At 38.0% G+C, this 20,176-nt stretch overlaps 1 protein-coding gene across 5 annotated transcripts in view; it reads left to right on the top strand.

Moving 5' to 3' along the window:
- LOC123638344 (cytidine monophosphate-N-acetylneuraminic acid hydroxylase) overlaps positions 1 to 20,176 on the top strand; it is a 58,515-nt gene that overhangs the window by 17,912 nt on the left and 20,427 nt on the right. For all 5 annotated transcript variants that reach the window (XM_045551916.1, XM_045551912.1, XM_045551917.1 and 2 more), the window contains 6 exons: positions 3,327 to 3,436; positions 4,751 to 4,941; positions 8,302 to 8,449; positions 8,985 to 9,066; positions 9,835 to 9,972; positions 11,946 to 12,081. In XM_045551916.1, coding sequence (XP_045407872.1) covers positions 3,327 to 3,436; positions 4,751 to 4,941; positions 8,302 to 8,449; positions 8,985 to 9,066; positions 9,835 to 9,972; positions 11,946 to 12,081 — 805 coding nt within the window. The remainder of the gene's footprint in view (positions 1 to 3,326; positions 3,437 to 4,750; positions 4,942 to 8,301; positions 8,450 to 8,984; positions 9,067 to 9,834; positions 9,973 to 11,945; positions 12,082 to 20,176) is intronic.

Here is a 20,176-nt window from a genome sequence, read left to right as displayed (position 1 = left end):
CGTGCCTGGCTGGGGCTGCGGTTCCCTGCTGCTGCCAGGCATCAGGGGAGAGTATCGTATGGAGTATCGCTATCCCCGGAAAAGATGAAAATTCAAAATTTTAAGTACAGTTTCTACCAAATGTGTGTCGCTTTTGTGCTATAGTAAAGCTGAAAAATTGTAATTTGAACCATTGGGGACTATCTGTGTATTCAAAATGTACAATATGGTATATTACCACAATCAAGTTAATTAATATATCCATCACCTCACGTAGTCATTATGTTTTTGGTATGTGGTAAGAATACTTGAAATTTGCTAAGAGAGTTGATCTTAAGGATGGTTATTTTCTATTATTGTATTAGTTGGGTTCATATACACACACATACACACACACACACACACCCCGGATGGCACTCTCAAGTTAGGATAATTCAAAGAGGGTATATTTACGAAAGGACATTTTATTAATACGGGGTGTGGATGTGGGAGAGCCACTGTGGAAGGTACAGTAGCCTGGAGTTGACAGCAGCCAAGGTGTCCATCTTTAAGCCTAAAGGGAGGAGGAGGAGGAGCAGTTGCCAGAATCCGGAAGAAGAGAGGGTTGTAAAGGATTGGCTTCCGTGGGAGGAGCAGTGACACCTGTGGGTGCCCAGAGCACAGCTAGGTCAAAGTGACCTTCCAGGGAGAGAGCCAGAGAAACAGACTGCCCAACCTCACTGAACTCTCTCCCCAGCCTCTCTCCGCCATGGCCGAACCCACCTAGAAGGCGGAGGGTAAAGGTCAACATCCTGAAACACAGAGCAGGTGGGCAAGGGGAGAGAAAGGTAGAGGAGTGTGGGTCTGCAGGGACCAGTGGAAGTTATCTGGTGCGATCATGTCTAGGTTGTTAAGTGCTCTTTTAAGAATGAAGAAGGAGTAATAAGTGCGTTTTATTTTTAACTTATACTGAGGTAATCTTATATTTAAATTTCCCACCTTTAGGTGCCACGTCTGGGCAGGAGCAGTGCCTAGGTTGAGAGGTGCAGTGTACAGCTCTGAGACAGTTTTGGGAGACATGAAGCCAAGACTATTAATCGGTTAAATATTTAATGAATCCTACTGTGAGCCAGGCATTGTTCTTAGCACACTGTTGATTTTGCAGTGACAAAACACAATCCCAGCTCTCATGGAGTTTACAGGCTTGTTGAGGAGGCAATCCATAAACATATAGCATATATGAAACATATAATATTTCTAGTGATGATAAGGCTGGGAAGAAAACTAAGGTGGAGTAGAAGGCTGGTGAGGGATAGGGCAGTTGTGGGCCAGAGAGCGCTATTTGAGATGGAGCGGTCAGAAAGCCCTCTCTGATAAGGTGACATCAGAGTCCCCAATGAAGCCAGGGACTGAGCAGTGCTGATAACCAGGGAGAGCTTATAGGCAGATCTTCTAAATGTGTCATCAATTTGTTGAGGCCAGGAGAGGGGGAATATAAGTACATGGCCAGGAGGCAGAAGCTAGGGAGATAAGAAGACTTTAGGAGAGGTAAATCTTTAAAATTTCAGCCTTTTCCTTGTTATGCTTCCTTAAGATGACTTAGAAAAATTGAAGTTTGACTGACATATGTAAGTCTTTGTTTACCACTACCAGGACAAATTTTAAAATACACCCTTTTTCATTTTATGGGTAATTTTCACTTCAGTTTCTTCCATAGGCAGTTGTCTCAAAGTGAGTATAAGTAATATTCATTTGGAAAGTGTAGATAAAATTTTTAAAATATACTTTGAGTAAGTTGGGAAAGGCACAGATTTGAGGATGGGACAATGCATGGCTTTGAGTGCTGGGTGGAGATGCCATTTGTGGTCTAGGATCACATTTGCTTTCAGTTAGTGATGAATAAAATGGCTGGCATTTATTAGGATTAACTGTCCTTGGAAGTAGCGAAAGTTAAAGATAAAAACACTGAAGAATGGAGAAAGCAAATAACTTGGCCAACATCCCCCAGCTATTAAGTGGGAAAACAAGGGTTCCAAACAAGGCACCTGTTCTCACGCTGAAGCCCATCTGCACTCTGCTGACGACCTCCCACCACTATGGAGAGAGCTCTCCAATAGTCTGGCCTCCCTCCAACTGATCTTTCTAAAATTAAGTTCTGATTTTATTACTCCCTTGCTGGAGCAGTTAGGGATTGCTTTTGGCTGCATGGAACAGAAAACCCAAACAACAGTGGTCTGATAACATGGGGGATTTTTTTCCTTACATCACAAGAAGTTGGAAAGCAGGTAGTCCTAGGAAGTATGGCTGTTCCTTGGCTCATCAAGGAGCCAGGTTTCTTCCATCTTCCTGCTGTGCCATCCTTAGTATGTGACTCTTTTCCCCAGGGTCTCAAGATGACTCCTACTCCTCCAGGCATGGTAACCAATACCCAAACAAGAGGGGGAAAAGTTAAACAGAAAACAGTGCAAGTCCCTTGAGTTTGTCCCTCTTTGCTAGGAAAATAACAATGTTCCTGGAAATTCCACTAGTAGACTTGTGCTTACATCTTACCAGCCGGAACTATGTGTACTCTATTGTGTGTAAGAGTTATGTCTGTGGCCACTCATAATTGCAAGGGACCTGGGAAACTATGATCTTTAATAGGCATATCACCCCTAATAAAATTAGAATGCTAATAGTAAGGAAGCAGAAGAGGATGGATTTTGTGCAGGCCAGCAGCAGTGTCTGCCACAATTGCTTAAAATTCTTCTTTTCCTTTATTATCACACAATAAAATACAAATCTCTTAGCATGGCATCTAGGGTCCTTTGTGACCTACTCTGGCTGCTCTATCCTGCCTGACCTAAACACCATTTTCCTCGGTCATAAGTTACCAGTCGTCTGGTGAATACCAAACTCTCCCATGCCTCCATGCCTTTGCACATTCTGTTCTCTCATCCCTTTTGCCTCACATCATCATATTTCTTTTGTTTCCTCCAAATGCCTTGTCTTTCCAGCCTAGCTGGAGGATTACTTGCTATTTGAAATTTGCTTTGCAAGCAGACCAAGTACTCCTTCCTGTATATTGCACCTTGAACCCATCTCTGTCAATCATTCATTCAGTTGGAGTGAAGTTGTGTGTGTGTGTATCCCTGACATGACTGAGAGCTCATGGGTTCCTTAAGTGTAATATGAACAAGGAAATGAATTGTTCATCTTAAGCCATCATCTCAGCAGATACAGCTTGGCCCAAGTGAGTGTAACCCTTTGTTTTAATTTTCCTTTGATTTGTGGCACTCTGTGTACCTGGACCTCACATTTCTATTTCAGTGATGCTTTTTAAAAGTCATTTTTGTTATTAATCCAGATTTGTTCCCATTTGGTTCTAGTTATTGAAATGGATGAATACAGTGGACTTTTACTTCTAGAACTGAATCCCCCTAACCCCTGGGATTCAGAGCCCAGATCCCCTGAAGATTTGGCTTTTGGAGAAGTGCAGGTAAGTAAATATTAAAATTATAATATTCATAAAGACAAAAATATAACTAATATGTCCATTATATATATATATATATATATATATATATATATACACATACATATAAATCCTATATTATCTTAAATCCTCTTTGAGATGGGTAGTTAGGACATATGATAAAGTTATTCTGAACTCTTAAGCAAATTCCTTAAGGAACTCCCAGAACTTCACAGTGATTGCAAGGAAGTCTTTATAGGAAAAAAAACACAAAACTTTGGAGGAGATCTGGAAGGCGAGTCATGCAAAACTATGGGAGGAAGTTCCAAAATTACCCTTGGTGCCAGATCACTGTTGGATAGAATAACTAGTTATATATTTCTGCACGTTGCCCTAAGATCTTTTACAAACCTCCTTGTGAATTTTCCCAACTTTTGAAGAGAATATCCTCCATAATAAACACGTTCATAGTTTGGGAGAGGCAAACAATCAAAAACTTATTTTTCTGTGTATTTAGGAAGCTTGTGTATATTGGGGCAGTTACTCTTGGAAGGAAACGAATGGGCACCCACCCAGAATGGACATAATAAAAATTGATTTGATTCCTTGACCTCTCCTCACCCACTTTGCTGGCTTTTCATGCTGGAGCTTCTGCTACCTTACCTTGGTTTCTCGATACACTCCTTTTCCATCGATGTGCCAGGCCATGATGGCAAGGGAATGAAGAAAGAATTTGGAATTTCCCATCTGTGCTTGTCTCTAAGTGATTGTTTGTAGCCATTCTCAGAAGACCTTGATATCCTGAAGGGGTGATTATTTGGCAGGTACTTTAGAAGAGAAAGCCTTGCAGGCCTGGCTAGTTTCCAGTTCAGTCTTCATAGCTATGTCAACCCACCGAACTCAAAGGAATCATTCATTCATATTCCTATTAACACCCACTCTGGCATTTAAATCCCAAAATGCATGCCATAACATCTCTGACTGCCTTGCTTTGTAAACTGTGCTTTGAAGGATTAGTCACAAGAGATACTCTGCAGTGTAGACCGTAAACATGTATTTAGGAGCTAATTTAAATAGAGTAAGACTAGGTAAATCAATTGGTCTGACACCTAAAACCAACTGCGAGAATTTCTCTTCTGATAAAGCCATGACCTGTGCTGGGAATTGTGTTCTATGAAAGGCTCCTGTTGAGTTGTACTTGAGTCCAAGATTTTGTCTGACCACGCTTAGGAGTGAATTTCTCCAACCTGACTTGTCAGCTAACCAGGCCAAACCTTTCAGTTCGTTGTTGCTGCCCAGTACTGATTCGATAATAGGAATCTCACTCTCTCTTAACAGGTAACATATCTCACTCACGCCTGCATGGACCTCAAGTTGGGAGACAAGAGAATGGTGTTTGACCCTTGGTTAATGGGTCCTGCTTTTGCCCGAGGATGGTGGTTGCTACATGAGCCTCCGTCTGATTGGCTGGAGAGGCTGTGCCAAGCAGACCTCATTTACGTCAGTCACATGCACTCAGACCACCTGAAGTAAGGAAGCCCTGAGCGCTCAACTCCTAAGGGGAAAGGCTCACTTTGAAGTAGATTCAGTTGGGATGATGAAAAAGAGGTCTAATACAGACAAATATTTACATTTGCTTAGCAATTTTATACTTTTAAAGTGTCTCTACACTTTGCACCACTGGAAATGAGGAAGGAGCTATTGTGGAAAGGAGGGGGTGGTTACTAACTTTCTCTACCCTCTCCCATCCCCACCCTAAGGCCACTTGGTACAAGTCTAGGCTTCAGAGTAATCAAAGTTGATTTCCTTTTTCAGTTTGATGTTTATAGTAGGAATCAGCACACATTTTCTACAAAGGGCCAGAGTGTAAATATTTTAGGTTTTATAAGCCATATGGCTGGTGACACAATGATTCAACTCTGCTGCTCTAGCACAAAAGCAGCCACATGTTCCATTTCCTGAATGAAAATGTGTTCCAATAAAACTTTATTCATGGAAATGACGTGACTATCCTATAATTTTCATGTATTATAAAATTTTATTGCCCTTTTGATTTTCTTTACAACCATTTAAAAAGGTAAAAACCATCCTTAGCGTGCAAAGTTGTACAAAAACAAGCAGCAGGTTGGATCTGGGCCACACACTGTGGTTTGTCAACACCTGGTTTATAGCATCGTAACCCTGAGCTCCCTGTTTATTAACCCCAAGTCATCCTCATCCAACACATCATTGAAACCAGAGCAATATGATACCGATGATATGAACCAAAACTTCCCTAATTCAGACAGTGGAAAACGAGGGAAAAAGGAAGCAGAATTTCACTTAAGAGACTGCACATGTTTACAAATGAACTGAGTTATCAGAAGAGGGAGTATCATATTCCCAATTCCTTTGCTTAGTTATAGTGTTATGTTTCCTCATCCTTGTTTTGAAGTTTTTATCACTTCTGCTGGGTTGCCAATATAAACACAAGCAATGCCCACATGTTCTAATGAAGCAATTTCAATTTTTTTTCCTGTGACCCTCCAGACTAAGTTTACATGTAGGGCATACTTCAGATGAAATGTCCATAATTAGGGATAATACGTTGGCTGTTGGTTAATTGGCTCTTTGATTTTCTGTTCAAAAGCATATGAAAAATCTAAGGCATGAATATGCTGGGCTTTTTTTTTTTTTTGTCTTAAGGAAATGGTTTAAAAACTTAATTAACTGGTACAATTATTATGTATCAATAAAAAAATAAAAAATAAAAAAAACTTAATTAACTTATTTATTAACAAATTAGCTGCAACAGACTTTATAATTGATCACAACCCACTAGGGTATAGTGGTACTATTAATATAATTAAAAATCTACTTTATATGATGCCTTTGTCCCACACAACTTCTTGGAACTACATTTGCATAATTTCAGGATTGTAAGAGTCCTAGATTCACGTGTTATGTTATAATAGTAATATGTGGTAGTAATTTTGTATAGTTTGTGTTAGGATAACAATATTACATAAATGATGGATTGCTTTATAGTGTTTGTAAGATTCAATTGCCTAAAGTCCTAATGAGAGACATTCTATGGGAATACACTGAATTTTAGGGAAAGTAAGAACTTTTTAATGTCATTTAGTTGAATTATTCCCCAACCACTGGCCTGAAAATCAATTTAATTTTAGTTTCAAGGGCTTGTGTGAGCAAAAGTGTCATGTATTAACCTCAGTTTTTAACTATAATATCACAACACATTAGTTGTGCAATGTGTTGCAGATAGTTTATTACTGAAAAGTTGCTGAAACTTGTAATTTTTATTCCTCTGAATTGATTTCCTTTGGCCCCTAACTTTCAACTCTTGCCTAGTCAACTAATAAACATTGAGGTCATTTGCCCCCATCCTCCTGTGTTTTATTTGCTGAATAAAACCTGCCTGACTCACAAAAAGAAGGGAAAAGATGAACATACTTTAGTGAATAGTCTTTATTCAAAGACATGTAATTTTATTATGTAAATATAGTATTGTAATAGATGATGTTATTACAAAATGCCAGTAAGAATTATCAGCAATTAAAAAAAATTACAAAGCAATAAACATCCATTTTAGAGTAATTTAACCTAACTCCCAAAGTCATTTAAAACATAAGATTCAGTTGCTGAACCCAGAGATTGAAGGCACATTCAAAGAATCCTTGATTTTTTGAATCCTTTGTTTCTGGGGAGAAAACCTACTGATTCCCTTCTTCCCTCCTCCCCACCTGTCCCCCCACCTCACCCCTGCTGCTGGGTTCTACTTAATCGAATATGGTTTAACACAGGGATGGAACTTAAATATCAGTACAGCTGATAACTGCTGATATACAGGTTTTGTGGAGTTTTTAAAAAATGATTATATATCTTATTTCACCTGACATTATACTTTGTATACAAGTCTGATTCTTAAACCAGATAGTACATTTATTAAAGTTAGAAACTGTCTTCTAATAGAAGCAGTACTAGGTTTACAATCAGAAGCCTCAAATTTGAATACCAGTTTACTATTTGTTAGTTGTATATTTCAGAATGTTTCCTCATCTTCCAAAAAACAAAAAAAACCTCAGAGCTTTTTTGTAAGAATCAAATAACATATGTGAAAGTGGCTAGCACTGTGTTTGAAATATGATAGGTACCTAACCTTTTGTTTGTTTATTATTCATCTTTCTAACGTATACTACAGTGGTATAGTAATCCTTTTTTATAATGAATGCACAATAAGTAAACATTGACTTAATGTGTGTAGGCATTCAAAAATATTTGAATGATTGATTATGTACTGAATTGGGATTACTGCAATGTTGAATGTAGTTTTCCTCTACACTGAATCTTACTGTCTTGCCTAGCTGGTAACTCTGGCCCTCTTTAAGGATAAATAATACATTCTATATATCAAAGTGTGGCTTGAAAAGGTTGAAAAACTAACCTCCCAAATGGTGTTGACCTGCAGATTCTTCTTATTCTATATGGTGTCCCAGTCTTCTCTTTAACTACTAATGGAGGAATGCGAAGAAATGAAGCTCATGGAGCTCTTCGCCTGCCAGCAACCTCCGCAGCATGACTTTTTCTGCTCTGTGCCTTCTGTTAGAACTACCGCTACTCAAAGCAACATCAGTGTGGAAATGGAACTTGTGTACTTGGTTGATGTACACACCATGGTAGAGCGTATGTTCTAACAGTAGAGATGAATCTCCTAGGAACCTGCCCTCACCATCACAGTGAGCAGAAACTCTTCTCTGGACTCTGACGAGTGTCTGGTTTTCAATTTCCTGCTTCTCAGTCAGTATGTTAGTATAAGGAGCAAACTGTCTCTCATACTAGATGGCCCCTATTTTTTTTACCTTTCAACCTTTCTATCCTTCTAATCCTAGTTACCCGACACTGAAGAAGCTTGCTGAGAGAAGACCAGATATTCCCATTTATGTTGGAAACACAGAAAGACCTGTATTTTGGAATCTGAATCACAGTGGTGTCAAGTTGACTAATATCAATGTAGTGCCATTCGGAATATGGCAGCAGGTTAGGAATCTTTTCTTTCCATACTTTCCAGTTATGCTTTCTGGGGTGAATTTTAGGTGAGGTAGTCATCTTAAGATTTAGGGGAAAAAATGGCCAATATGGTCTCTCCATGGTACTGCGTAAACACAACCTTTATTTGAATTTCAAATGTTGGGCAGATTGTCCTGGGTAAAGATGGTTTTCTTTCCACTTACCAGTAGCGTAACTCTATGGAACAGGTAATAAATCCAATTGTGAATAAGGGGATTCTTGCAGGGGTGGGGAAACTGTGGCCTTCTGATTTCAAGATTCTTTTTTAAGCTCCAAAGGAGGCAAGAAAAGCTTCATCTTTCTCTGCTGCACCCCTTTTAATAAAAGGATTTGTTATGCAAAATTTGGGTTCAGTCAAAAGGCTGCACTTAAGGACCTAGAAGGCCACATTTCACCTTAAGGCCGCAGTTTCCCCATCCCTGTTTCCAGAACAGGTGATAACCTCAAATATTAATTAAATGCAAAACTCACATACCTAATTGTTGGTTTTATTGTTAAATTCCAGGTAGACAAAAATCTTCGATTCATGATCCTGATGGATGGTGTTCATCCTGAGATGGACACTTGCATCATCGTGGAATACAAAGGTACTTTTTCATCCTCATAAAAAATGAAAAATCCTCTTGGTGGGAAGGATAGTAATAGCTATCTGAAATTTCATCCCATGTTCATCTTCTTTCATCTTCATTTTCAGAGAACATAGTGTACTATATCCTTGTCTTTGAAAATTGAGCTATCTTTCAGATTGATAATAAATTACCAATGATGTAGATTATGTAGTGACAGGTGCAAAGCTTTTTTTCAGAAGGCAGCAGATATTTTATATTTTACCTATAGCAATTTCTTCAAAACTGCATTTATTAAATAAATGACTTTTGTTACTTTCACCATGAAATATTATCATGTAATATAACATACACTTCTGATTTTCCTATGAAAAGATAACCTTACTGGCTCAACAATCATTTAAACATGGGCTTTGCATGGAATTTGCAAAAGGTAGAAGGATTTTTGTTCATCAGTCACTCTTCCCTAATTCTTTGGCCCAACATCTAAAGATGGTTGATTGAAGAAAGCAGTCTGTTTATGAACCAGAGTAGAATTAAGCTAAATATCTTCGTGAGACACCCAGAATCCACCAAGCCAAATGGAACGAATTTATTCACTTGAAAATTCAGAGTATACTCTTGAAGACTTTAGGTTTTGTAATCTTACTCTCTTTGTTTTTCCTTGGACATAAGCAGTTCTTCCATAAACAGGTAAGTCAGATTACACAGACTTTGTCAGCTTGGAAATTCAAACCATGGTGTTGAGAATTTCACCTTTAATACCCACACCACTTTGTTTCTCCACAGGTCATAAAATACTCAATACAGTAGACTGCACCAGACCCAATGGGGGGAGGCTGCCTGAGAAGGTTGATCTAATGATGAGTGATTTTGCTGGAGGAGCATCCGGCTTTCCAATGACTTTCAACGGTGGAAAATTTACTGGTAATATTTTATATGAAAATAATACCAAGCATCAAACATGGCACTTTGCTAAATGCTGTGAGAACAAATGCAAAGGTAATGGAGACGTGGTCCCTCCCCACAAGAAGCTTACCATCTTATTGGGGGAACCAGACTTGTAAGCAGCAGATATTACAAACTAAAGTTTCTGGCTCAAAATGTGATGATGGAGCATAAGGGAAATGCTGAGATCAGGGAGCCTCTCAGGAGGAGCCATGACAAAGAGTCACTGGATTCCCTGTGCAGACCATAGAGCAGGATGGGAAAGGTTGGAAGTTGGTCATCCAGGCGTCAGTGCTCTTGGCTGGGTACAACCCAATGTAGACACAGCCCCTTAGCCCTGTGACATGCTCACAGGGGATGGATGGGCACAGCCACAGGAGGGCCCCCTGGGTCCAAGGGTGGTGCTGGGGTTGGCATGAGGGAAAGTGTACATCCTCAACACTAGCTTTGTAAGTGCTCAGTATAGGTCCGATTAATAAGTTAATATGTTTGGCAAGTGATTGTAGCAGAAAATGCGCTACTTGTAGTATGAGGCTAGCCTCTGTCCCGTTCCTTATTTTCTTCTACAAGTCTGTATTCATTGCCTCCCAGAATGTATAACCGCATTGAGACAGAGGGACGGTTCTGTCCTTAAGGAGTTAAAAGTGTGCAAAAATATACTTATTTAAGGTTAACTAGCATAATCTCATTCTTGTTTGAGTGTGCATGTGAGTGAATACATTTAAAAAGGTCTGGAATATACCAAATTATTAATAGTATTTATGTATGGATAATGGGTAACTTTAATTTTTTCTGTATCCGTATTTGTGTTTGTCAGATTTTCATAACAACAAAAATAATAACAGCTCTCTGGCCCTGTGACCTGTATGCTCTAGTTCTGTCTAATTCCTCAAGTTCATTTACTGCCTGACTTTCCAATGCTTGCTATATATCAGCCCACATCATCCTGCTTTTTGTTTCTCAGACCCAAAATATCAAGTGCGTATGTGTCCTTGGTCTTCGCACTTGCTGTTTCCACTGCCTTGAATGCTCTTGGCTCTGATCTCCACGTACCTGGTAGGCAACTTTACATCCATCTCTCAACTCAAATGCCATCTCTTCTCTGACCACCCTAGTGATGGCCTCCATCCCACCCCATGTCACCTCAACCACTCTCTGTCCTATTGCCCTGTTCTATTTTCTTTGGAGCACAGCATTAAATAAGTGACTTTATTTATTTACTTGTTCATTTTTGCTTCTCTCACTAGAAGGAATGCTCCATGAGAGCAGGGACCTGCTTTGTCTTGCTCACCACTTTATTCCAGTGCCTAGAACCACATCTGACACACAGTAGGTGTGCAATAAACATTAGTTGAGTGAAAGAATGAGCAAACAACCCAGTGAGGTAGGCATCATGACTTCATTTATAGAGGCAGAAGCATAGGAGAAGTAGGGAGTTTGCTCAAGGCTGCACAACCAGTAAGTGATGAGTCATGAATTTGATTCTAAGTCTAATTGATTCCAGTGTCATACCGTTAATCACTGTGCATTGTCAGGTTACGTTGAACATGCCTTATTTTCTGATCTACTAAAATAATACTTAACAAAGCCATTTCCATGTTAGTAAAGGTGAATAATGTCAACAATTACAGTGCCCTTAAAAAGTATATGCATGCACGGTAAGATTATGCTGCCCTGTATCTTCTGCTAGGGTCTGGATGGATTGCCACACACAAGGAGAAAGCTCAGTGCCAGTACCTTTGGATGGCCTGGTAATATTTTCCTAGTAACCAACTGAAATTTGCAAGATAAAGCTGGGGGAAATTTTCCACTTAATGACACAGAATTTTGTTCTGTTTCTGCCTTAGTTATCTGTCAATTTTATCTCCTGAAATAATTCCAATCTGCTAGAACATTTGTTTTACTGTGATTTCTGGGAAGAGGAAACTCTAATCCAAATTCTGCCATTTCAGAGGAATGGAAAGCCCAATTCATTAAAACGGAAAGGAAGAAGCTCCTGAACTACAAGTCTCAGCTGGTGAAGGACCTGCACCCTCGGATCTATTGTCCCTTTGCTGGGTATTTTGTGGAATCTCACCCATCAGACAAGTATGGCTAGATATTTTGGGCAACATTTTTATACATAAGTTAAAGTATGGCAGAGTGAATGACTTTGCTGCAAATGCAGTGTGACATGAGAAAGAATGTGATTAATAGGAGTCTAGAACTTTTTGACAAGTTGCCAAAGAACAGAGAATGAATAAAAGCCACACTTGGCAGCCAGAGTTGATTCAGACAGATATTTTCTGAAAGGATCTTGGAAAAGATGAAGGCAGCTGATATTTGTTATGTGCCAGGAAGTGAACTGGGGCTTTTAATAAGACGTCTAAATTAATCCCCGAATGGCATTGTGAAGAAGGTGGGATTATGCCTTTTTTCAGATGGAGACTTGAGAGAGATGTCAATAAGCTTGGAGGGGCTAAGGGACTTGCCCAAAGTCACCCTGTTGGAAACACGAGTTGAGAAGTGAACCCTGGTATGCTTAGTTCCAAAGCTCTTTTCTCTATACCATACTGCATCCCAGAATAGTATTGTGTCGTTATCAAATTGAAGTTGGCTTCTCAGATTTTGGGGTATCTTATGTGATTTCTCTTGCAGTAATATGACTTCTGCAACTGATATGAATCATCACCAACTCATGGAACTGTTAAAAGAAATAAAAGACAGTGAATCTGATGATTTGTGCTCTTTGCCAAAGCTGGTTGGTTAAGTCACTGAAGACACATATTGTTAATTCCAATTCAAAATTTTCTTGAGACAAAAGAAATACTTGCCATATATTCAGGAATCAAAGAATCTGGCAGTGTGGTGTATGTTTTCTCACTGATATCACTATGCATATGGAAAAGCTAAATTTGAAGCTCTCATGAAAGGAAAAGCTTATTTGTGTCATAGTTACCCAAGTATAAGCATTGTATTAGTTTTGTAGGGCTGTCATAACAAAGGAGAACAAATTGGGTAGCTCAGAACAACAAAAATGTATTGTCTCACAGTTCTAGAGGTCAGAAGTCTGAAATCAAGGTATGGGCAGGGCCATACTAAAATTGGTAGGAAAGAATCTGTTCCAGGACTTTCTCCTAGCTTCTGATTGCCTCAGACTCTCCTTGGCTTGTAAATGGCCATCTTTTTCTTTATGTTTCTTCACATGGCATTTTCCCTTTGTGCAAATCTCTGTGTTGTCCAAATTTCCTATTTTTATAAGGACATCAGCCATATTGGATTAGGGTCCACCTACATGACCTCATTTTAACTTCATTATATCTTTAAAGACCCTATCTCCAAATAAGATCATGCTCAGAGGTACTGGGGGTTAGGACTCCAACACATCATCTTTGAGGGGAAAACAATTCAACCCCAAACAGTAATTATGTTAAAATCAAAATTTTTCTTAGCACAAATTAATATTAATGATTTTGCACGTTTTTCTAAAATAGGCCAATATGCAGATTTTATTTTGAATTGCCAGCATTAAAATTCACTGCAAAATTGCAAGAAAAATTTGAAGAATATTTCATTAGTGTTGATAATTTATAATTGCATTTTGGTTTATGTAATATCCCTTTGAATTCAATGTTAATATTAATGGAGTTGACACAAGAGTTAGTGAACTTACTGAACTTGAACAGACATAATTTTGAAACTGATATGCTTTTACTTCAAACTCAAATCAATCCTTTTAAAAAATGAACCAGTTGTATCAAGGTGGATTTGAATATTTCATGAAAATAAATTTTTAGTACTTGATTCCTTTATTGGAAAAATTTTAAGTATGTATGAAATAACTGGAGCATGTTAATCTACTTTTTGAACTGCAGATTTTATGAAATCTAAATATAGATCAAGTATTTCTGATGAAAATTTAGTACCTGGATTGAGATATATTCTATATTTAAAAGATGCATTGGATTCCAAAGACTTGATATACAAAAAAGTGTGTATAATATTTCTTAATAATTTTTAAGAATTTACTTTATATTGAAATAATATTTTGGTTGGATTGAGTTCAATAAACCCTATTCATTTTCCCTCTTACTTTGTAAATGTTGCTACTAGAAAATGTAAAATTACATACATGGCTTGCGTTATATTTCTGTTGGACAAAGTGCAGCTTGAGAGTTTAATAATTTTGGACATCATGGATCTATTAATAAAATAGAATCTCAGCTATATAGAACTTCCAGTAACCGGGCATTCTAGATAATGAAACCATGCTAGGTAGCAAAGTTTTCTGGATAGCTATGATTCATTAGACATGAAAGTTTTATGATTTGGTGTCTTCTCAAAAAGAATATTCGAATATAATTTATCTTTTCTTGGTACCATGGAATCATCATTTAAAAGTTTTAGAATCTGATGTAATGGTTTAATTACCTACAGTCCACTGAAGAATATTATAGCAGGATATCATATAGTCCGTTGAGCTGTTTGCCTCTGCACTAAATGGCCCCAGGCAGTAAAACATTATGTCTACTTGTTATAGTTTTGCTAAGAGGCTGTCAGTGATCATTCTTCAGTGCTATAACAAATTTTTACCAGCAGCCTCCATCCTTCTTTTTGATTTGCTGTTTCCAGTTATCTAATTAAAAGTTAAAAATTGATTTAATGTCACGTTCTTGTACACATTCTTTGAGTGATGCCCTGAGCAATTTTCTTAGCGAAAGACTGCTAGAAAGAAGCTTAGTGCATAGATTATGAACTAAATTCATGATTATAAAATTCTGAACCAAATTCATGATTATGAACTTAGTTCATGCATCATATTTGTTGTGCCGTAAAAGGACCTCTTATTTTTAACTAGTCCTTATTGTATTCTCTATAACCAAGTCCCAGATCCTTGAAATGGTATTATATTCCACTACTAGGCAGCTAACTCAGTTGTTATATTTTTTAACTTTTAAAAAAATTGTAGGTATACTTTTCCCTAAGTAAATTCCTACTTTGAAGTATAGCACTTATAAAAAAAAAAAAAACTTTTGGAAGTGCCAGAGAAGCATAGATATAAAGTCAAGGAATGTGTTCTTATAAAAATCTGTGTAGCTTTCAAAATAAATCAAAAGCAATTTTCCCACAAGAAACAGCTGTTAAAGGAGGAATGAAATTTAAGAGCTTTTGATCACACCAGAGACATCATCTATTATCCTCTATTCATGCACATTTACCTAGGAGGGATAAAAGGTAAAATAAGAATGGTGGAGTTACACAGCAAGTGAAGGACCTAGTGAACCAGGGAAGGGTTATCTGTGTTGGGTGACAATGGTGCAGGACCAGGGAATTAGCTTCCCCAACATTGCTAGAAGTTGATGGCCCTGAGAAACTTCTCTAAGGCTCTGTAGTTTCCTAAAGAAACTAGGAGTCATTAATAGTTAATGTGTCTCATACTCAATGTTGGTATAGAACTGAATCGTAATCAGATAGTGTAACAAAAATAAGCTTTTCCATGGCCACTGAAGAAATAATATAGACATAATACAGAGGCTTCACCGAAGCAGAGGTGAGATCCAAAACAGTTCACAACCAGTGTGGCATGGGTGTCGGTCAGAACAGATGCCAGGAAGTGTTGGGTCAGATCTTGGACCCTGATTTCCCAAGCTTTAATCCTCAAGTTGTTGAAATCTGGAGAGATCCTGGAGGTCTCAGGGTAGGGTCAGGTGGCTGGGGTAGTAGAGAGGGCACTCAGGGGCTCAAGGAAGCAGCTTTTAACCAGCTGGCACAGAATGATTTCAGTATTTTAACAATTGGTATACTTACCAGCTAAATATCAGCTCTGTCCTTAAAGCAATCCACAAAGGGGGTGGAAAAGAGATCCTGCTGCCACTTACGTTGGCCAGACCACATTACATGCAAACACCTGAGAGGGAGAGAGATGGTTTTCACATTTGGCTTTTGGTCTTTATCTATGGGAAAACAGAAATATAAGCAACCCCCACCTTTTGCCATGTATATAAAAGTGCTTAGCACATTGCATGGTTCATAGGTCTGCAAAAGATGTTTAAAGTTTAAATCTCTGCTCTACAACATACTAACAGTGGGATCCAGAGCTGACACTAATCTGAACCCAAATTTTATGTGAATTGGGCATAGTAAGAATGATATTAAAGGATTATTTTGAGAATTATAGATAATGAAGTATCTAGCATAATGCCCAGAATATGAAAGTTTCTCAGGAAATCCCATTTTCTCCTTCCTTTTTTCCTTTCTTCCTTCCCTCTCTTGACTCTTTACTTAATGGTTCAGGGCAAAGGATTGAAAGCAAATTTTTGGGAAAATAGTTCTAAGATCAGTGAAATGATCTTGACTATTTCAGCTTTGTATAGAGATAGCATCAGGAAAACACAGAAGGCATTAGATCATATTTTCAAGGATAACTCACCCCATTGCAACCTGTATCCTAAGAAGGCAAACAGAAGTGCCAGTTCCTACAAAGGCAAACACAGTGAACTCTTCCAAGTATCTCTGACTGAAGGCAACTAAAAACACTGGACAGAATCCGTGGAGCAGGTATGTAAGGCTTCTAAGAATTAAATGGGAGCAGACAGACTGGGGAAAGAAATGAGAAATTGAAGTGCCACTGAACCGGCAGTGATGCTCTGGTTTTAAAAAATCTGAGCTCTCCCAGGCTTTATTCAAAGACAACCTGAAACTGGGACTGAGTACTGGTTGAGGCCAGAAGGAGCTCAAGAGGAGCCCTCCCTTTCTAGTCTGAAGAGCAGGAAAAGAGGACCCCATGAGTCAAGAGGTCCTTGGAAAGAGCAGGAAAGGGGCCCTATGAATAAGGTAGGGAAATCTTCTGGGTTTTTTTGTTGTTTTTGTTTTTGTTTTTCCATTTTCTCCTGCCCCAATCCTGAGACAATCCCTCAGCAGCAATGGTGTCAGGACCAGTGGTAATTGTGTAGGTACCTAAAACTCTATGGGGAAGGAATCCTTCTCTTAGATAAAAGTAATTTTGGTTCCAATAATGTGGAAAGAATCCTTGTTGCTATGTTTTGGCCCTAGAAGCACATGTAACTTTCAGAAAATTCTCAGCAGAACAGGGAGACTAAAAGCCCTGGCTTTTCAACCAGAACATGAAGAAAGGTACCCCTGGGAGGAAGAAAATATGGGGGGCAAAATATTGCAGACAGGAGAGGGCTTAAGAAAGTGAGCCCATAAAATTGTGAATAAATTCCTGGGTTTACCCCCAAGCTGCGCTGTATGTGTGGATCTGATCCTAAACAGGATATCAAAGTCTTTGAGAAATGAAATACAGAATAGACCACTGCTCAGGTCTCACTCTGGTCACTAGATAGTACACATGTGGAACAGATCTGAAAAGGACTACAAAAAAAAAAAAAAAAAAGCTTTCAAAACTGAATTGACATTGGAACCACAGCCCACAGAAGGTGGGTAGGAACTGTGGTATGAATCTAACCTGTTAAAACAAAAACCTCAACCTTCTCTATAGGATATAAACAAGACTCAATTTCATAAGATAACATTCAAAATGTCCAGGATACAACCCGAAACTACTGAACATAGGAAAACCAGGAAAATCTCTTTTTCATAAGGAAAAAAATGACAGATGTCACACCTAAAATGACACAGATGTTGGAATTATCAGAAAAACAATTTAAAGCAGCTATCATGTTTGAATAAGTAAGGGCAAAGACTCTTGAAATGAATGCAAATATAGAAAGCTGCAGCAGAAAAAAGATATAAAGAAGAACCAAATAGGAATTTTAGAACTGAAACATACACACATCAAGACAAAATATTTACTGGATGGGCTCAGATGCATAATGGAATTGTAAAAGGAAAGAATAAGTGAGCTTAAAGATAGATCAATAGAAATTATTAAATCTATGAACAGCAAAGAAGAAAAAGGTTGTAATAAATATGAACAGAACCTCGGGAACCTGTGGGACAATACCAAAAGGTGTAATGTTCATATCTTTGGAGTTTCAGAAAAAGATGAAAAAAAATGTGGTACAGAATTGTGGTGAAGAAATAATAGCCGAAAACTTCCCAAATTTGGTAAATGACATAAACTTAGATTCCAGAAGCACAGCAAACCCTGACACAATAAGCTCAAAGGAGTTGATACCTCGACACCTCAAAATAAAACTGCTGAAAATGAAAGATAAAGAAAATATCTTCAAATCAGCCAGACAAAAAAAAATGCATTGCATATAGGAAATAATTCAAATAACTGGTTTTCTAATCAGAAACCATGGAGACCAGAAGGTAGTTGAATAACATTTTTAAAGTGGTTTTTGTTTCTTAAAAAAAGCTGTCAACCCAGATTCTATATACAGTGAAAATCTACTTCAGAAATGAAGGTAAAATACAGACATTTTCAGATGAAGAAAACTCTGACAGTTCATTGCCAGCAGACCTGCTTTAAAAGAAATGTTAAAGAAAATTCTTCAGATGGAAGGGAAGTGATACCAAAGGGAAACCTGGAACTTCAGGAGTGAGGAGAGAGCAACAGAAATGGTAAATATCTGGGCATATTTAATAGGCTATTTTTTCTCTTAAGCTCTTTAGAATACGTATAACATTTGAAAAAGTATAATATTGGCTGATGAAGTTTTCAATGTAAGTAGGTATTACAGGTTGAATTGTGTTCTCTCAAAATTCTTATGTTGATGTCCTAACCGTAGTATCTCAGAATCTGACTTTATTTGAAGATAGGATCTTTTCAGAGGTAATCAAGTTAAAATGATATCACTAGTCCAATTAACTGGTATCCTTATAAAAAGGGAAAATTTAGACACACATGAAGGGAAGATGATGTGAAGAGATATAGAAGTTGGCCAAGGAGAAAGGTATGAAACAGATCCTTTCCTCACAGGCCTCAGAAGGAACCAAACCTACTGATACTGTTATCTGGAACTTCTAGTGTCCAGAACCATAAGACGATACATTGTTTAAATTTCTGTTGTTTAAGCACCCGGTCTGTGGTACTTTGTTATGGCAGTCCTAGCAAACTAATACAGGAGATGCAATGCATATGACAATTGCAACATAGCATAAAGGACTCTATATACTGGAGAGGTTTCTGTATTCCACACAAAGTGGTAAAACATCGATTCTAAGCAGACTGTGAAAAGTAAAGTTTGGTGTATTGTGATCCCTAGAGCAGCAACTATAAAAAACATACAAAGAGATATAGTAAAAAATGCGATAGGTAGATGGGGGCAGTGGCTCGTGCCTGTAATCTGAGTGACTCAGGAGCCTGAGGTGGGAAGTTTGCTTGAGTCTAGGGGTTCAACACCAGCCTCAGCAACAGAGTCGAGACTCGGTCTCTTCAAAAAAAAAAAAAAAGTGGGACATGGTAGCATGTGATCTTGACTTCAGGAGTTCAAGGCTGCAGTGAACTATGATAGTGCCACTGCATTTCAGAGTGAGAGCCTACCTCTAAAACAAAAATACCCCCCCAAAACAAAAACCATCTTAAAAATGCAATAGGTAGACTCAATGGAATGCTGGAAAATATGTAAATAAGCCAAAGGAAAGCAAAAAAGAGGAAACAGAAAATGAAAAAAAGAGAAAATAGAAAGCAATAAAATGGGCAGACATAAATCTAAAAATATCAATAATTACTTTAAATGTAAATGGTCTACAGACGTATGAGTGAAGCCATTTGGTATCTTCCAGATAAACCCTGCCATAAACTCAGTAACATTGATCCCACTTAGCACCATGTGAAACAAAATAATGGATCATCCAAATGCCATCTGATTTCATGACCCACAAAATTTTGAGACATAACGAATGTTGCTTTTAAAACATGAAGTTGTCAAAGCCCAACAGAAGACAGATTGTGAAAATGGATAAAAGACATAATACATACTGTCTACAAGAAATCTACTTTAAATATTATTATTCAGGTAAGTTAAAAGTAAAAGGATGGAAAAAGTTATGCTGTGAAAACACTGATCCAAAGAAAGCTGGAGTGGCTACGTGAATAGCAGACAGAGTAGGCTTCAGAGGAAGATAAAGTACCAGAAATAAAGAGTGACGTAATGGTGTCAATTCACCAACACTCAATTCACCAAGGAGACATAACATCGTAAATATGTATGTGCCTAACAATAGAACCTCCAATACATGAAGCAAAAACTGATAGAACTGAATGAAGAAATGGAAACTTGCAGTTATAATT

Source organism: Lemur catta, chromosome 5, assembly GCF_020740605.2.
Source record: "Lemur catta isolate mLemCat1 chromosome 5, mLemCat1.pri, whole genome shotgun sequence".
NCBI lineage: Eukaryota > Metazoa > Chordata > Mammalia > Primates > Lemuridae > Lemur > Lemur catta.
This window is presented reverse-complemented; position numbering and strand designations above follow the sequence as displayed.